This window comes from Apis mellifera, linkage group LG1, assembly GCF_003254395.2.
Source record: "Apis mellifera strain DH4 linkage group LG1, Amel_HAv3.1, whole genome shotgun sequence".
Classification (NCBI taxonomy): domain Eukaryota; kingdom Metazoa; phylum Arthropoda; class Insecta; order Hymenoptera; family Apidae; genus Apis; species Apis mellifera.
In genome coordinates, this window is record NC_037638.1 from 63,208 (window position 1) to 83,450 (window position 20,243).

The 20,243-nt window shown below is 30.3% G+C and overlaps 1 protein-coding gene across 1 annotated transcript in view; it reads left to right on the forward strand.

Annotated features, from left to right (window-relative positions):
- LOC107964061 (cell wall integrity and stress response component 1) overlaps positions 1-16,186 on the forward strand; it is a 33,866-nt gene extending 17,680 nt beyond the window's left edge. Inside the window, exon 3 of the mRNA XM_016910851.2 lies at positions 15,057-16,186. Coding sequence (XP_016766340.1) covers positions 15,057-15,088 — 32 coding nt within the window. The 3' untranslated portion in view covers positions 15,089-16,186. The remainder of the gene's footprint in view (positions 1-15,056) is intronic.
- The last annotated feature ends 4,057 nt before the right edge of the window (positions 16,187-20,243 follow it).

Consider the following 20,243-nt stretch of genomic DNA (forward strand, 5'->3'; position numbering starts at 1 on the left):
ACGACAAGAATCACGACGTAACGATAGACAAGTTGAGTTCGATCTACGAGAATGAAATCGATCGTGCTAGTGATGGTGGTAGTGGTGATGGTAGTGTGAGTCGATAGAGGCGGTTTTGCCATGGGTGGAAACAGCTCTCGACAAGCATATAGGCAAAACGAAGAAGGCTAGAAACGGTCAGGGAGAGACGGATTAGACGGAGAGACGGTGGATAAGAATGTGTGTCTAGTTTAGTGGGCAAGTAGGTCGCCAGGGAAACCAACGCTGCTGGGTTACGCAACGTAGTTCCAGTGTTATACAACTATTGACTCACCGGATTAACAAGTAGGTTGGGTGAAAACGAAAGCCGAGTGTCCGCCGTGCTGCCTTTTCTCTTGCCTCCTCCTCCTCTTCCTCCTTCTCCTTCTCTTCCTCCTCCTCCTCCTCCTCCTCCTCCTCCTCCTCCTCCTCCTCCTCCTCCTCCTCCTCCTCCTCTTTCTCTCCTCCCCCCTCCATCCTTCTCCCATTTCCCTTTTCGTCTCGTTCAAGCCCATACCGTGCAGCGTCTCGCTTTCGCTTCACGGCATGTTTCACGCAAGCGAAAAAATTCTCAACTTGAACAGTATTCTCATCATTTTCTTATATATATATATATTATTTCTCCCGAGAATACGAATGATCGAGTTCTCGTGATCATTTTTTCTTTTTTGGAATATTATCAATTATCAGATAGTAATAGGCGATAATATTATAATTAAAATATTAATCATATTTTATCGCATTTTTAAGATATGTATTATTAAGGCGAATATTGGGCGTTGTGTATTTATCCTTTTTTTTTTCTTTTTTCCGTTTTTTTCTTTTTTCTTCCCCCCCTCCCCCCTTTCTTTGACAGTCGAAAGAAAAGAATCAGGCCAGAAAATCTCGACGAGTGAATTTCTTTTTTGCGCGGAAACACGCTAGCGATGCTATGCAAATCGCGGCACAGAAATCACCGTTGCCGCTCAATTACCCGAACGTCCGACTTGAACGTCTGATCTAAAAATAACATCCACTTAATGCCATGCAGTTTTAACGAGACCACTTCACGAGACAATCGAGGTAGGCATATACAAATACCGTATATACGTATTTGTTTTAGCTATTAGAAAGGCAGAATTTCGTTAATGCTCATCTGACTACGAAAAATTTATTTCATTGAAATATATTTGATCGAACGGCGCGACGAAGACTTCTTTTTCTCAATGATCAAATAAAAAAATCTTAATCATTCTTTTTTCCTATATATGAGACATTATATTGAAAAGTATCGTAATTGTAATAATTCGTTTGAAAAATATTATTCTATTATGTGATAATTATTCTTAAATGTTTTTTCAATTATTCGAGAACAATATTTTTTTAACGAATATTTTCTTTTCTGAAAGAAAAAACAAGTTAAGGAAAATTAAGTCAATTGAGTGTAATGAGGCAATGATAAGTTTGCTATTAACTTCAAAATGATGATACGATAAAAAAAATATGTGCAAGAAATTCCTGGATAGTATTGTCGTTATATAGATTATTTATTTTTAATTGTATTTTTCAAATATAAAATAAATATAAAATAAAATAACTTTATTCAATAAATTAATCAAATACAAATTATTGTAAACATCGATAGTCCAATGATAATGAAAACGCGAAAAAATCATTGTATAATATAATACATTTTATTAGAGAAAATAATTTGGTAATGTAAATTCAATGATAATTGATAATTTTGAAAAATAATTGCAATAATAACGAAATAATGCGCCAATATTTTTTTTTTTATTAAATCTCGTGTTATTTCTTTTTTTTTTTTTCGCTTTGAATTCAGAATAGACAAGTTTCGATTTCTTTTCGATGATGCTAATCTTTTCTTGTTAACAAGCCATCGATTCATTGTCAATTGATCTCAGTTCTCGACTTTCGATTCTTGACGCCGTATATCGCGTGTTCGCGTCGAGATCGAAGGTAATGCAGCAAACTGTTTTCTTCGAGTGGTTGCTAACATTACCGACCTGTCTCAAACGCTTGCCACACGGCAAGGCGAATCTCGAGTTCGTTTGATGATGCGATATTTTAAATTGGAACGCATGGAAAACGGTATTCCTGCGTGGCTGACGCACATTACAAAAAATCACATCTAATATGTTATACTGGTAAGTCGAAAAAAATAAAAAAAACGGGATATTTTATCGATCTAGTTTCTTTAGAAATTGCATAAGTATAATATTATAAAGTGAAAAATTTTATTCTTCGTTTTCGTTATCTTTAGTCGTGTTAACGTTTCTTCGAGAACTCTGATCATTGGAAAAACATTCGCCTTACGTTAGAATGTTTTGTAGAGAAGTAATATTGACTGTAACTGACCGTAATGAATATCTTTGTACCAGTATAAAATCTTTCATTATATAAGTATCGTAAGCATATATACAAATATCATATACCGATTGATGATATATTCGATGAATGATTTTCAATCGAATGATTTTTAATCCGTTTTTCAGAAAAATTGAAAGAATAATGAAAAATTGAAAAATTTGAAAGAACTTTGAAACGAAAAAAGCTCGAGGCTTATACAATTAAGAAACTAAGTAAGAATTACAATTGGTATAGTAGTTGAATAGTCGAGAATGTATTTCAATAGTACAATAATGTTTCACGATGCATGTATTATCTTATTCCAACACTATTTTAAATTGGTTCTCAATTCGAAATCAAATCCCAATATCATTATGAAAATACGAATGAATACGAATATTACCAATAAATGGATGATATGTTACATAGATTCGTAAAAATTATTTCATGATGTTTTATTATCGATCTCATTTTTCGTTCTTTTATTATGAATTTAGTCATTTCCCAACTTAATCGATAAATCTTTCAAATTTTCGATTATTTGAATTATATAAAAATAGAATTCTCTTAATTTTCAAATACGAAATTCTATTTATTTTATAAATAGTAAATTTACAAAATTCTTGATTTGATCATTATCCGTTTTATCTTCGCTCTATTTTTTTTTAATAGTAGAATAAATAGAACAAATAGATTTTTTAACGCTTTAAGAAAATTCTTACAATATGTATAATTAAGAAAAAAGATATCGATTCCTTGATTTTTTTTTCTCATTTTCAAGAAACAAGAATGCGTGAATCATGTTTGTAAAATTCATATGTGTGAAAAAAATGATGCATAATAAAGATATAATAAAATTAAATTTGTCAAATTTGTGATAAAAGGAATAGATGATACATCGCATCGACCGCACGAAATGGACCGACATGAATAGACGATACAGGAAATATGGACAGAAAATGAAAATAAATTATCGCAACAGTTTGCTTTGCGAGAATACGCCACTATAATAAGTTATGTGCGGTGGAAGGTTGTGGATGGATGATAGATCAATAGCGGTGACATAGTTACCGAGTAAACCTGGCCCAGTTTTAATACGACCTCATTCTATCGTTTCTTCCTTGCTTCTTTGATTCGAGATCTCAGATTCTAATAAGGATTGTTACCTTTCGATTTCAATGAATTTTCATACAATTGTTGGATATTATACATGTATGTATATGTATAATAATCGTAATTGTAACTATATTCGTAGATAAAGAAAATATTATATATATAAATAAAATATAAAATGTAAAATTGGTTGTATATACTTATATGGAAAGATTTCGATGAATTTTTCAAGCATGCAATCATGTTTTGCGAGACAGGTTTCATTGTCATTGAGTTCTATTGTGGTTTGTAATTCGTTTTTGTTTTTGTATCGGTGTTAAACGAGCTCTCGAAAAAATAGATTGTTTCCTATTCATTATGTATTTGTATCTTTGTACAATCATATACTCAAGTAAATATGTAAGTATATATTTATATCGTTCAACTTTTCATCCTGTGTCAACTTTTTCCTATAATTTCTTAAAATACATAGTCTTCAATTATATCATATATGTATACGTTTATATATACATGGATATTCGTTATTGTAAAAGTAAGAGTCTTTTCTAAATAAATACCAATCGTAATTTTCTTTCGCAAAATATCTTTCGTCATCATTGGTTAGAGATGACGAACAAAGAATTAAAACATTACAAATAAATGGATTCGATTGCGCGTTAGCTCGCGTAAATAGAATGAAAGATATGATATAAAAATCATTGAACGAATCGTATTCCATTTTTATGCATAAGAAAACGCATAAGAGTTGATAATATTATGAATATTGTGAAACATCGTCAATTTGATCTCTTCTTTCTAATGAGATTCAACTCAAAATCGATGATCGTTCATAATTATCTATTCATTGTATATCGTAATAATCTCATTTTTCGTAACTTTGATCGCTTTATTATTAAATAACGATAGATTATCGATGCTTTTTGATATTTATAACAAAAATTTTTGTCATTACGTAGGTAGTTTATTCAAGATTGATTGAAGATTATTGAAGATTGAAAATTTTTTTCATTTTAAAAATTATATTAAATTACATATATATATATATAGAGAGAGAGTATATTAGAGAGTTCATTATTCTTGATCCTATACTTTGTAATTTTTTTTTGTAATTGAAAGACGACGTACATGATTCGATAAACACCAACCACTTAATTTTGCTTAAACCTGTTTGAATAAATAGATTGATTAGTTAATTAAAAATAAAAAAATAAAAATATTCAATTTTTTTATTAATAATTTCGTAAAATTAATAAAATTTGAATACGAATATTTTTTAAATTTGCAATTGCGATTTTACCGTAAAAAATCTGAGATGTGATGCATCGAAGATATTACTTTATTTTAAGATAAAGAAATAATGTCATATATCTATACAGTAATCGATTAATAACCTATATAAATAATCGATTAATAACCATCAGTATTTTAATAGTTACAGTTCCCTTCTTCCCGTAATCTTATTTTAATCTGCAGCAAATCTAAAAATTATCGAATCGTATAAATCGCAACAACATAGCATCTTGCATTCCTTATCATATATTTGATAAGTTTCGTTGCTTCGATTCTTGATTCTGTATGAAAAGTATCGCGTGTTCCTCGTGTTACGATATTTCTTCGTATGTATCGCGTGTTGATCGATTATTGACTTAAACGGTCAATAAAAAACGACCGTGCTCAGGGAAAGCGTGTAATATTGAAACGCGTATGTTGCACCGCGGTCGACCTTGAATGTACCGATTATCTACCGATGGGAAATACTGGTCACAGCATAACCATTACACGTTATTCTATCTGTCTTGAATAATTTCGCGACTCGTTGTTCCATACATTCCTCCACCATTGATTTCATGGATTTTCATCGTCTGAATTGCATCGCGTAAAGCGATCACCCGCATGAAATCCGATAAGAAAATTTTGAACTCGGAATATGAATCAATAATAAGTATATGAAATCGATTTAGCTGAATTTTAAAATTTATTAAAAATTTAGGAAAATAGGAAATTTTAAGAAATGTTTTATTTTTGAAAAGAAGGAAATCTTGAATATCTATAATATAATATTATAAGATGATATAATATGATTTTAAGTATAAGAGTTAATTTTCATAATGTATCTGTTCTATTTGTTTGAATATCATTGAATTAAGGATAAAATAATAAATGATTGAATCGATATACACATAATTGTATAATCATTTGTGTTTGTATTTGCATATATATATACACACACACACACATATATTCGCGAATCCATTCTTTTTTTTTCCGCTCAAGTATTGTCGCGTAAAGCGTATATATGCATATACACTCTGCTACTGTTATTTTACATACATTTGTTTTTTTCGTAAGAGACCACAAATAATCATTTTTCATTTTTTAATCGTTTTTTATCACGTGTCTATGCGATTCTAATCATTTATGCATCGCATTTTTATATCGATATTTGTTTTATATTTATTTTGGATATTCATTTTATCATAATTGTATTATACGAATATCGATATTCAATTGGATTGTTGTTATTGTTGTGAAATACAAATAAATTTATTTAATATAAAGTTTACGGATGGATCATTTTAATACTTTTATCAAATTTCACAAGAAAAATTAGAGAAAACGTTTATATTTTTCTCCTATCACTGTTGACTTTTATCCAATTAACGAGACAAATATATATCTGAATTCATTTTCTTCTAAGCCTTTTAATCTTGAAAATTTCTGTATCTATCTCTATGACTATGCATCAATTTAATGCTTGTTCGTAGAGATAAATATATAAAAAATACCTGTTTAAATGTGGTATTAAATTTGGATTAATTATATCTTTCTATATATTATTTAATTTATTTTCAATTAAAGAAACGAATCTCTTCGAACTTATTTCCTAATTTTCTTTTTATAGATAATCGATAATAATCAAAGAAGTGAAATTCTGTTTTTAATTCCATGAAATATTGTGCTGAAAAAGATCAGATCAAAGAAAGACAAATGATTTTTATTTGCAAAAAAACAAATATAGAAATACGTACATTATAAAATAAACAATAAAAAAAACATATACGATATATAGACTTAAATCGGATCTCACACATTTATTTATTATTTCTATTGATCAGAGCTATATACAAATTGCATTGCAATTGGAATATATGTATAAATATGTAAATACTTGCTTGAATTTGTCGCACGATCAACTGATTTCTGCATCCTGTCCAAATATTTGCATTTACAGAAATATTTCGTACAATTATTTTTTATTATTTTTTAATCGCGATCTCTTTTTATAATAATGGTCTATAATAGCCTTTTCAAATTTTTCTCCAGAGGAAGGGAGGGAGGAGGATTAGAAAATTAGATTCGAAATAAAAAACCAAATATTATTAAAAAATATTCGAGATATATAAATATAATAATTTGATATATAAAAATATTTAATATCTTTAATCAATATAGTTGATATCTATATGTCAAATTGAAGATTAACGAAAACATTTTTGAAGCGAAAGAATCATCTATCTTATTTCCTTTCTTTCTTTCATTTATAAAAAATCAGTATTATATCATTAATATAATATTGTGTTGCATTTAAAAGAACGTGTCTTTGAATCTGATATCTAAAAATGATATGACAGTTTTGATAGTTTTTAGCTCATTATTAAAATATATTTTTAATCGATCTGTTGATTAAAAAGATGACATGATTTTGTCGGAATGTTATATATACGCGTCGAATACTGAGAGACAGAAGTGCCCTTGGTCCATCGCATAAAGCAAAGTCGAGAGAGTCGTGAGTCGTAACGCGGTAAGAACGCTCCTCTCGCGGGGAGAACTATGTCAAGGGCAGAGAACTAGCAGAGCACCGGTCCGTGTCGAGCCGAAACGAAACGAGAGAGTCGACGAGTTTTACCTGACCGTACCTACCTACCTTCTGCACTTCGTCTTTCGTGACTGAATTTTACATCCAAATTATTTTACGCATTATATTTTCTTATCTTTTCTTTCTCTCTAATCATCTTCTTTCTTCTTTCTATCCTTCTTTCTCATCACTTTTTTTTTCTTCGATTTTTTTTAGTTCCCTCTTCCACCCCTCTTTCTCTTCTCTTTCTTCTCTCTTTCTCCTCCCTCCCCCTCTCTCTTTTTCTCTTTTACTATCATAGATCGCATCAAAATAACTATTGAAAAAAATATAATTAATATTTGTGGAAAAATGAAAAATATTGTAAGAAAATAAGATCATTTCGATCATTTTAAGGTATGATGTGGCAGATGAGAATTCATATCTATTATTTAATACAATTATTTAATAGTTTAAAGGGATACGAAAAGATACGAGATACGAGAACTATTACAAGTTTCATATCGAAACTTGATTCGATCCAAAGCGGTATGACGGCGTAACATTTTCTTCGAAATTTCACGTAACTTCGAGTGAGTACGTGAAATATTTTACCAAATGATTCGTGAGCGATGGTTGCAACATAACCTCTCCCTACTTTCTTTCTTTCGCTTCTTGTCTCCATTCTTATTCACTCTTCTCCCTCCCGCATTTTTCTTAGCAACAGACAATCGCATCTGTAAAAAAATTCGCTTTGTTAATCGATTCATGGAAAAAAAGAAGAAGAAAAAGAAAATAAATGAAAGATCGAAAAGAAGAAAGCGATTCACAGTTCAACGTGTTTAATCGAGTAGCAACAACAATTGGACAGAGTAACAGCATTGTCCAATGTGAACGCGTTAAAGTCAGATCGAATCGCTCAACCTCCAACCCCGGGTTGGAATTTGGATCAAGGAGGGCTCTGCTTACGGAGCGTGACGCCTTTATGAAGCTTACACACGGAACGACGTGACGTACGGCCGCGGTACACCTCGCGAGAAACTTGAGATACACCGCAAAGATTACATACAACGATGAGGAGAGAGTATTTCGTCGTTGTTTTCTATCTGTGTATAACTTTTGCCGATCGGTCACAAGCTAGTTGAACCTTTCGGATAATTCGTCGTGGTATAAATATGATTGAATCATCAATAAGCTATATAAGTTGGTAATATCCAATTTGTATTTTATATTGTATTTTATATCGAATGCGTATTTTATCTCTATTTTCTTATTCATTATTCTTGTAAAATTACATTTATTGTTAATTAAATATCTACTTGTCATTCATTAAAACATTCAGTATTATAGCCAATTATATGCTCAATTTATCCAAATCAATTGGGATACAAAAAAAAGTTTGCACAATTATTAAATATTATGTAATAAATAAAAATTCGATTAATCCATTAAGGACTACATTGCATTAACGGATTTCATATTGCAAATATCTATGTATTTTATTTTTCAAACAATTTATATTTATTGTTTTTTTAATATTAAGATCACAGGATTTTTTTTATATTTTTTCGTCATTACTTATTTATTTCTATCTTTAGCGATATACGTAAATTAGTCGAAGTCTGTATCTTTTTAAATACAATAGTTTAATACAATATTAAAAGAGCAGGAATATAACGGCGTAACGCGTAATTAAACAATCGTATAACGCATTAACGCAAGAATTAAACGGTTATGAGGCAATTGAGATAGGTGAGTAAAAGGCAATCAAGTAGACTAGAAAATTAGCTTATGCTTGAAATTAGAATATGCCTATACTTATATTTATACTTAGATATTGTACATTCGTCTAACACTATATACATATTCGCGCATCAATATATACTGTGTATTAACGCTTCATATAAAATGCAAAAGTATCGGAACGATAGCGACGATAGTATCGTAATAGTTATCGTATGATAAAGTAAAATCAAGTGACACAATACTCGGCCGGAATTGGGACAGAGCCAACGTATATACTATATCGATGGTAGGCTGACTTGCAGCGCTACCAGGGGTTTTATGCTGTCCGCCTTTTTCTCTCTCCCTGGCCTGATAGCGGGGGATCGAGGAAGAGAAAAATGACAAAAGTAGCTAAGTGCACCGAAGCAAAACGCGTTGTCTCACAGCCGCGTTGTGTACCGTGTTGTGCACGTGCAATACTTCGCCTATCATCGTGACAAACCGTCTCTCCCTCTGTCTCTCTCCCTCTGTCTCTCCCCTCTCCTTCCTCCTCCTCTCCCTCCCCCACTCCCTCCTCTTTCCCCCTCTCCCTCCTTTCCTCCCCCTCCCCTTTCCCTCTCTCTCCTTTTTCCTCTTTTCTCTCTCTTCTATCCTCTCTTCAACCTTCGATTCGAGACCATTTTTTTTTCGTTTTTTTTTTTATTTTATTTTTTTATTTTTTTTCATTTTCGTCAGTGTTTATGAAGATTTTTTTCTCGTAATCGTTAATCAAAAATCTCTTGCGTATCTATTTGGAAAAACGTTTTTACATTTAAATCGCAAACAATTTATGATTTTATATATATATATATAGTATAATTGTATGCAATGTTGTGTGACCATGATCGAATACTATTTACGCGCATACCATAATTTTCTCTTCCTTTCTTTTCATTCCTGTTCAAAAGGGAAACTCTTTGAGCACGGTAAAATTAGGACAATGCGGACCATACCAGCGGGAATTTTATGCCGACAGGCTTCTTTTTTCTCTTCTTCTTGCAACGCGTATATGCTACGGATGGATGTGCGCAACGAAGCGAAACATATTGCTCCGGCAAACTCTTTGTATGTGTATTCGTTGTGCGTGCATATAGAACAGAAGGAGGAAAAAAAAAGAAGGAAAAAAATCGAAGTTTGTATTGTATTCTTATTTTCGTATAAATCATGCGACTTGCATTTTTTATGCATTTTTTATTTATTATTATCTTTTACTAGATACATTCCGCTTTTTATTTTTTTATTTTAATTTCTTTAATTTTTATATGGTTATATTGGTTTAAATTGAATTTTAAATTTTCATTGATCGAGATTCAATTTTTTTCAGTATTTTATTTTATTTTTACAGTTTTCGCATGATTTAAAATTTATACATTTGCTCATTATCGTTTTGTAATTTGTAAATTGCATTTTATCGATATGCCACATTAGATAATCTTACTCGAAAGCTATGAAATCTGTGATTTCTTTTTTTTTTTAAATGAAATGAAACGAAGTGTAACATAATTATAGAAATTCAAATCAAAAAATCACGTTAGCACGGAGCAAGAATTGGGTTAATTTTTATCCATATTCCAAAGATATTTGATAATTCGGAAAAATGACCAAAGAGAGGAAGAACGAAGTTCTTGTATAGAGAGAGATTGCTCTTTCTCGAGTGCATCCGTGGTAGTAATGCGGCGTTTAAGGCTACCTGTTATTCCGTGGTGTGTCAGCCTATTTATATCGGCCTAGATTCCGCTTTTACATCGCAAGCCACAGGTACGCGCCCCGAAGAATACCGCGATTCTCACGATGGGAACGTGATAAATTTATAGTCGCGTTTAATTTTTGCGAAATTATTATCTTACCAGCTTATAGAGAAGTTGCTGTCATTACTTCTTTATAAAACGCGTTCATGCATTTTCTAACAGAGGATTCAACATCTTTCAACAAGAGAGGATCTGAGCTATACATTTCACCAAAGATAGATCTCTTGAGACCGAGAAATCCGGGAATAAGCTTTTTCCGATTTCGTTCGGTATTGGATTCGTGAGAATAGTGATTTCACAATCGAACAAAGCAGATTGATAATGCAGATAATTAGCCTAAGTGTATTCCGCGTGATAAGGGATAAGCATTAAGTGATACTATCTTAGGTATATTAACTTAGGTATTCGTTAAAGCTAAAGGAAGACATATGATAATATCTCGCGCATATCTCGCATTGTTGATCATTCATCAAATTTCACGTGTCGATGAAACTTTGTGTCATTAAGCTACATATATATGAAACTATATTGATATTTATGCGAATTATTGATCGATTCATTAGCCTTTTTGGTTTGAAGATTGACGAAAAAATAAATGATAATTATTTATCGACGAAAAAAATTATATTTCCAAGTTGGATCGCGTTAAATTATTTTTGAAATTATTTTTAAATCGTGAATATCTTTGGTAGAAGTAATTGCAAATTCTTTTTATAAGTATACCGTGATTTTCTAATATTGATTCGCACCGGATGGATGTATACGCAAAAACCGATATGCAAGCGATGTATGTATATTCAACGATGTTTGCATGTTCGTAAAATGTTATATTTTTCCACGCCGTCATCATCCTTCGCGCATGGCCTACTTGGCTTCGTGTAAAAAGGGCTCGGCTCTAAATCGGGAGCAAGTTTACATTGCCCATCTCTCACTCTAACTTTATCGACCATCCACCAATAATAATGGCTATACGCCCCCATTCCATGTTTCTTTGCCCAAAAAACGATTGTTCGAAATAAAAAATGCATTTTTCGCGCGAACACGAATAATAAATATAGACTCGTTTCTTTAGAAAATGTTATTGTATCATGCGATCAGAAATCATAATATATATTAATCTCTCGTTTGATTTGTCCAAATTTTCTATAATCTAATTTTATTTCAACAAAGTAAATATTTTTAAAAATATTTGTATATTTTTAGAAATATTCTATAAAATAAATTTTTTTACATTGATCGAAGTTAAGAGAAAAATTTGAAAAAATTGAAAGAAAAATTTGGAAAAAAATTGGAAAAAATATAATTTCTTTTCATTGATAATTGCCATTCTCGATTATTTATGAAATCATTTTATTATCGGACTGTAAATTAAAAATTTATCTTTAGATTTTATATAGCGAACGAGAGAGAGAGAGAGAGAGAGAGAGAGAGAGAGAGAGAGAGAGGGAGGGAGGGAGGGAGAGAGAGAGAGAAGAATAATAAAAAAGTATAATCCACATTAACTTTGTACAAATGAAATAAATAAACTTGGTCATTGATCGTGGTAAATAAAAATGTATGAATCGTGTCAAAATTTGCGGTGATGATCCGAGATGGATGAACCAAAAGCAAATTTACCGACAAACGTGGTGGGTAGACGCGGTTTTTTTCTGTTCAGCTTAGTCAGTCTGAGGTTTAAACGTGAAGTGCAACGTGCAGCCAGGCGTGCGGCGGGGGCTTTCGTGCGTGGAATAGGCTCAAGGCTGCACCAGTGCAACGTTGAGTAGTTAACTACTCGCGGTATATTCTAAGTACTATTGCTCACTGCCGGTTTACAGCTTGCTACCTGCTCTCTCGATCGGTGATCGATCAATCGAATCTGATAGAGGGATAGGAAGAAGTTGGCGTGGAGAGGTGGTGATGGATAAAATGATGAATATCCGTCACGCTGGAGGAAGATGCATCTTTTTGAAATCTTTTCGAGTCGTTTCGTGTCGTTTCGCGTCGTTTCGCGTCGTTTCGCGTCGAATCACTCTGGCATCTGGCAAAGATTTAAGTCGCTTTCTCAACTTATTAACATGTTAACTCATTATTAATCGAGAAAAATAGATTAGAAAAATATATATATGATATTAGTCGAACGATTAATCGACCACCAATGATCGATGATTAATTGAAATGAAATGAAATGTCGATGAGATAAGGGATAGCATCGGTGAAATAATACCAATATAATGATAAGCATAAAAAGTATATATTTTTGATGCTTAAAATTTTTGTTTCAAATTTATTATTTTAGATTTTAAATTATTTATAATTATTTTAAATTACTAAAGTTGATTTTTTTTCTCTAAAATAAAAAGTTTTAAAAATAAAATGCAAAAATTATTTAAAAAAAAAATGCTTTTTTGAAAAATAATTATTTAAATTTATACAATAATCGAATTGTATAAATAAATTCAGCGAAATGATCTTTATTTTTTTGATTTTTTTATTGAAAAAGAATTTTTTACATTTATTCTCATCATTTCTATAAATATTTTGCAGTAATTTCATTTTCCATTTGATTTATAATTTTTATAGATAATGCCATTATTCTTTTAAAATTATGAAATTATACTTAGAACTGATCTAATCGATTGATCGTTATTCATGTGAGAACATTTGACGATTGATATAATCCTTCGAATTATTGACGTTTAAGACACGTTTGAATAATTTTTTAGTTTCCGATAATTGTTAATTTTTGAATTTAATCATTGTTAATTCAATCGTCTAAGGATTGCTTTTATTTAGGATTGTGTTTAAATTACTGGCGGAAGAACTTAGGCATTTTCTCTAACTATAATGCATTAGTAACATTTTAAAAATTATTTACTTTTTTTGAGCAATATGATATAATATTCCTGTTTTTTACCAGAAAATCGAAAAGATTGGTATAAAAGATGAGGATTTTCCATTTAAAGAAATTTACAATTGATCTGTTATTGTATGGCCTTGATTTGATATCGAAATAAAATCGATATTAAATGTGTTCCTTTAAATTTTATAATTCTCGTCTAAAATATTTTTTTTCAATGAATAAAAGAATATAATTAAATTACTTTTGCGTGTTATATGTAATCCAGAAATTTGATTAACAATTTTAAACTTGAATATATACTTGCGCTAAGACGATAGAAATGTGTCGGATTATTATTTATCTTATCAAAACGTAATAGAATTTGCATTTTATTCTATTTCGAATCTTGTTTATTTATAATATAATTGGACATATGAATTATCATTTGTACTCATTTTTTACCATAAAGTTGATACTAAAACGTTATATAAATATAAATGCAAAAAATCGATATATTTTTAATTTGTTGTTTTATTGTCTTATCTTCTTCATTAAATTCCATTCAAATTATAAATTATAAATTCAAACAATTATGAATCAAAAATTGAGAACTTTTCAGTACTCCGAGAAAACAGAAGATTTTTTCTTTTCTTTTCTTTTTTTCTTTCTTTTTTTTTTTTTTTCACTATCGGATTTATATAGTTTTATAGCAGTGCAAGTACATTGAAACGCACTTTTTATCATTCAATATGCATTAATTAGATAGTAAGACCGAACCATGTTCCCCGCGTGAGCGGAATTCCAGTCTAGTAACCATACGTACAGTTGTCTGGTGTGAGCTTTAAAATATTTTCCCAGAGTGTAATACACGATCTACTTTTTAACGAGAATTCAAAATTTGAATCTCTAGAAAATGTGAATATATATATATATATTTCTCTTTTTTCTTTTTGTTTTGAAACTTATTCAAAAAAGTTTTATTCCATTCGAAAGAGATTGATGCTTAGTTGTTCTATTCAAGAATAAAATTCGTTGAATTAATTTGTTATTCCACTATAATTTATATTATATTTTATATTTCATTTTTTATCTCAAAGTCAAATTTGACTCATCGCGTTTAAACGATTATTATAGCAATCTCAAGAAATTTATTTGGAATGCTTGATAATTGACGTTTCATTATTCCAAATAATCGAATTTTCGTTAATGAAGAAATTAAATGAATTTGCCATTTATATGGAAGAATTTATTTTATCCCTATATATATATAAATTATAAAAAAAATTGTATATATATATATATATGTAATACATTTGTATGTTTAATACATTTTAGTATACATTGTTAGAATTGTCGTAAAAACGACACAATGGAAAAAATATATATATGTACATATTTGTATATGTAGGTACAAGAAATAAAGCGAGGGAAGGAAAGTGAAGAAAGAAAAAAGGGAGGTAACGAGTGAATCAGAGAAAGCACACTTGTGGCGCCGAAATGAACTGGCATCGGTACACCGATACGTTGAGCGGGGATAAGGGTGAACAGTGGTGGCATGACGACGACAACGACGACAACGACAACGACGACGACGACGACGACGACGACGACGACGCGCATAATGGTGACGGCGTCAGTGACGGTGTGACGGTGGACGGTAACTAAGCAGAGTGGGGTGGAGAGAGGTTCGGTTGCTGCGCGAGCAGAGACGGTGCGCCACTGCGAAGGGTAGGGAGTAGGGGAAGGGCGGCGGTGTGGAAGTTGGGTTGTAGTGTGGGGCGCAGGAGGGACGCGAAGAGTGCGGTCAAGTGTACTGGGTAACTAGGTCAATGAGAGAACCGAGAGAACGACGTTACTTATTACGGGAGCACAAGCGCGCCACTGCGAAAGTTCTCTTTCTTTTTCTCTTTCTATCTATTTTTTCTAATCTCCTCTCTCTTTCTTCTCCTTTGTACATATTTATTCACTCTCGCCGATATTCGACATTCCATGATGCAACAGAATGCGCTATGTTCGATCGACATATTTCTATGTTTTGTTTCTGTCCGTGTTATTGTTCATTAAATAGTTTGTTATTGTTGATTCGTTTAATTTCTTCCGTGTATATCTTTGTACTTAAACGCTTAAAATTGTCTACGATGGAGTGGTAAACATGCAATTAAGAAATTTCGTTTATCAATTTTCTCTACATGTTTTTTTCTTCTTGCGTTCTATATCGTTAACTGCAGACGACGAATTTAATATTCGCAAATGATTCTATAAATTTCATTCTAAAAATCATTATCGATCAACTGTTTTCTTTAAGGAAACAAGGGTATAAGTTGAAAAATCTTCTAGACGTATCGCTGCTTTTTATATCCTTACGCTTACATACTCGGGGAAGAGCATACTTACTATACGTGCACGATGCACTCGAGATTGCATTACATAACGCGTATAGCGTATTGTTCGCGATGCAGATTTTGATTGCAGTTAAATTAGGATGATTTTTGTTATTATGATAAAAGTATAAAATTAGCGATTATATATATTTATTGAATAATTTGTGTTAATAAAAATGTATAAATTTCACAATAAATATGATAATTTATACTTTTAATTTTAATTATGTTATACGTAACATTAACATTTAAAATATTTAGTTAAATGATAAACATAAACGAGAAAATGTATGCGCACGCGTACTACCTCATGGATACGCTTTTAACATACATCGATACCGGTAGAAGATGGTCCAAGTGCATCGTGTAAATGGGTCAAGCGAATTAATTCTTGTTGACGAGCTGCACTTTGTGTTTCGGTACATAATGAAAGTATCGTTTATATTCCATGCTTAGAAAGGATTGGGAAAAAAACACCGAGGTACGGATATAAATATCATTCATATTCCACAATCATATCTACGAAGATGCTCTGTTTAAAATATTTACATATAAGAATACATCTTCTTTTCCTTTTTTTTTTGAAAATTGATGTTAAATATTAAAAATGTTTAGAATATTATCTTTTAAAAAATATATTTATATTATTTTATTTAAGGATTTATTTTCTTTTTTTTTTTTTTTTGATAACATAAAATAAGAATTTCTAGAAAGAACAAAAAAAATCAGAATACATTATATTCTCTTATTATTGATGATAAATATCGTACTCGTGTAGCAATATTTATATTTCCACACGTACATAAATTCTGAAATTAGTTTCGTAACAATTAATTATCATAATATCGTGGATTCTGTTGAGTTGTGCTTAATTCCTGTAATAAATTTGCAATAGTTCGTCTTAACACTCCGATGTGATATGAATGCATAAATAACTCGAACGAAAAAAATTTTTTAATTTTTAAAAGAAAAAAGAATTGAAAAGATAAAAAAGAAAGAAAAGAAAAAAGTAGTATACTATGTAGTATACTATGTAATATATTATATACATATATTATATATTATATACATACATATATATATATATATATATAATTTCTAATCGATCGAATAATACATAAGATATATAAGACGTGAGATAATATTTAAATTTTGTTTAAAATACTTAATATTATACACGTGGATTTTCATTTCCATATCAATATTTTTAAATGAACCATCAGTCGGAGGGCATATTAACTAATTTATCTATATAGCGCGGTGCGAAACCGTGCATGTTAAATCAAATTGGTCAAATCGATGCTAAAATAACATTAACTACGAGAAATGTTTTATCGTTTAATGAAATTCTTTCGATCCATAAAAAGATTGAATCTCAAGATAAGAAGAAGAGCAAAAATTCGATAATATTATTCGATCGAAACATGAGAATGTCCAATAGAAATATTCGATTAACAGTAACTATTCTCATATTTATATATATATATAGTATACGTGCAATCAGATTCGATTTTTTAACCAAATGTTTTTTGACATACACGCGAGCGTATATGCCAAATTAGAGATGTGTATATGTTAAATTAGAGGTAAGCAAACGAGTAGACCATGCACGTGGATACGATGAAAGTTTAGAATTATACTTTGTAGTATAATTCTAAGTACAAATGTATAAAACTGTATTACGCCGGTAACACGCATGCGGATCTATGAACGTTTGTAACGTGGTGCCAACAAGGAATCAGGTCACTCATATCATACTGACCTACATACTGTTATCGGTTGTACTATCGCTTTTGATAAAGCGTTTATTAAATGTACAATAATGTCGAAGAAAGAATCAAGGCGTTTATTGCTCTTTCTTCTTCTTTTTCTTTTTCCTTTTTTTCATCTCTGTCTATTTATATATGTGATCATCGTTTTTCTTTATCTTTTTTTTCTATTTAGGTCACGTTTTAGGGATTACTTTTCGAAAACTGATCACAATTCAAGTGATTGATGATTTCGATTTGTCGTTATATCAATTTCTGTATCCTTCTCAGTAGCTTAATGATCACGTCGGTAATAATAACGTGGGTAAAAACGCCTCCCCAACATGCTAAAAATAACGAGCAACAACGACTCGGATGACCTCGCGCTGGCCACCGTCCTTCCTCGATCGTTCGAACTCTTCAACTTGACCTGGATAGAAAAAATCATTGCTACCGTTGATTTATCACAATTTTCTTTTCAATCTTAAATCTCGATCTATCGTTTGACAAAGTTTGATTTTATTTCTTTCAAATAAAATAATCCCGTTTGAAAATAATTTGAATTCTTTTTTTTCGTTTTTTTTTTCAATTTTTTTAAAAGTAAGTTTTAAAGTTTTTGATTGTAATGAACATATACTGAAAATCATATATCAATTGATATTTAAGAAAAAAAAATAACATAACAGGTTTTGTTATTTGTATCAATTTTTTCCTTCTCTTTCTTCTTTCAATTTACATTACTATACTCAATAATAAATCGTAATATATTTAAAACGTTACTGATAAATTTATGTTTATCTTTTATTATGAATTTTGATATATATATATCCATTCATATACATTCATTAATTAATTCGGTGCATCGAAGGAACAAAGTATATTCAACATTTGTAAATCTTATTTAATCTGTTTCGAAATTATATATATTAAAAAGGCGTATCTATGTGATTAAAGTTGTATAAGTATCGCGCAAAATAGTTTTTTTCCATCAAGTTTTGTCGCGATTATCTGATGAAAGAGGGAAGATGGTAGAAAAAAATTTATGAATTTTAACGAAAATACAATTTATCAAAGAAATAATATTTCTAATCAAACAATATTTTTTAATCGGAAGAGGAATATATAGACACAAACTTAGCATCATGTAGACAAGTATGTTAATAAAAGTGAGAGCGACGAAAGAGAGAGAGAGAGAGAGAGAGAGAGAGAGAGAGAGAGAGAGAGATAGTAGAAGTAAAAAAATAAGGAAAAAAGTATCGAAAATAGAGATGAATAAAAAAGCATTTAGCATACTTCTACGAATAACCGCGAATTAACCGAATGTGAAACGACTTCCCGCGTCTCTTTCACTCTCGTAATCGTTTAACGTAACAGCCGTAACTAGTACCATTGCCAACGAAAGTTATCGTAGAAAGTAAAAGCAGAGTCACTTTTCACTGAAGATCCGTGACTAGTGTTGGTTGTTGACTACTGTTAAAACTAATCAAACAAAGATAAAGAGTTAGCTATAAGTAGCGTATAATACTATTTATCCAATTTTGGAGAAAAAGAAAAAGAAAAAATATTTATCGATTGTTTATCGTTCATATTTCTTCACGATTCTTGAACTGACAGATTATTATCAATATTTTCGTTTTCTGTACATGATATAAAATGCAGATTAAATGCGAATTTTAGTGCCATCTTATTTATTTAGAGATGCCCATTAGCAGAATTGGTTCATAGGGATATGCATGTTTCACGGTGCACGCGCATTTCACACTCGCCATCATAGTTAAATATCTCTGCATGCTATTCTGTCCGGTATAAATATTTCCGGTGATAATATATTTTATTTATTTAATAAATTTTACAACTCATTTTTTTTCAAATTGGATATTAAATATATTTAAGATCTTCGATTTTATACATATATATATATATATATAGATTATCTTAATTTTTTAATTTAATATGATTACAAGATCCTGTTAAAAATGTAAACTTATCGAAGATTATAATAATATAACATCAAATTTTAAAAATTTAAAAGTCATTGGATTCCATTTGATTCGCACAATTATATTAATTTGAGATATTTAATATATCTTTAATCATGTAAATTTATCATATTGTAAATGATATTCTATATGTAAAAAAATCATGAATATATGATATAAAATGATAAACAATATATAAATATACATACATATCTATGTATATTTGTACAAGTTCTTATATATTTAACTAACTCTTCTAATCCCGTCCAGTTGGATTATTTTCCTCGAGAAATTATCAATTATTACATTTCGCTAATCATTATTATTGATTTTATCTCTCGTAAACCCGATCTTATGCACATATTCGATTCGTTTTTTAATCTTGAGCGTTATCCCTTTCCAATCAATATTCCTATGAGAATATAAGATTTACTCACGTGTACAATCAATTTTTGGATAAGACGAAAGATTACTTTCGTAATACACT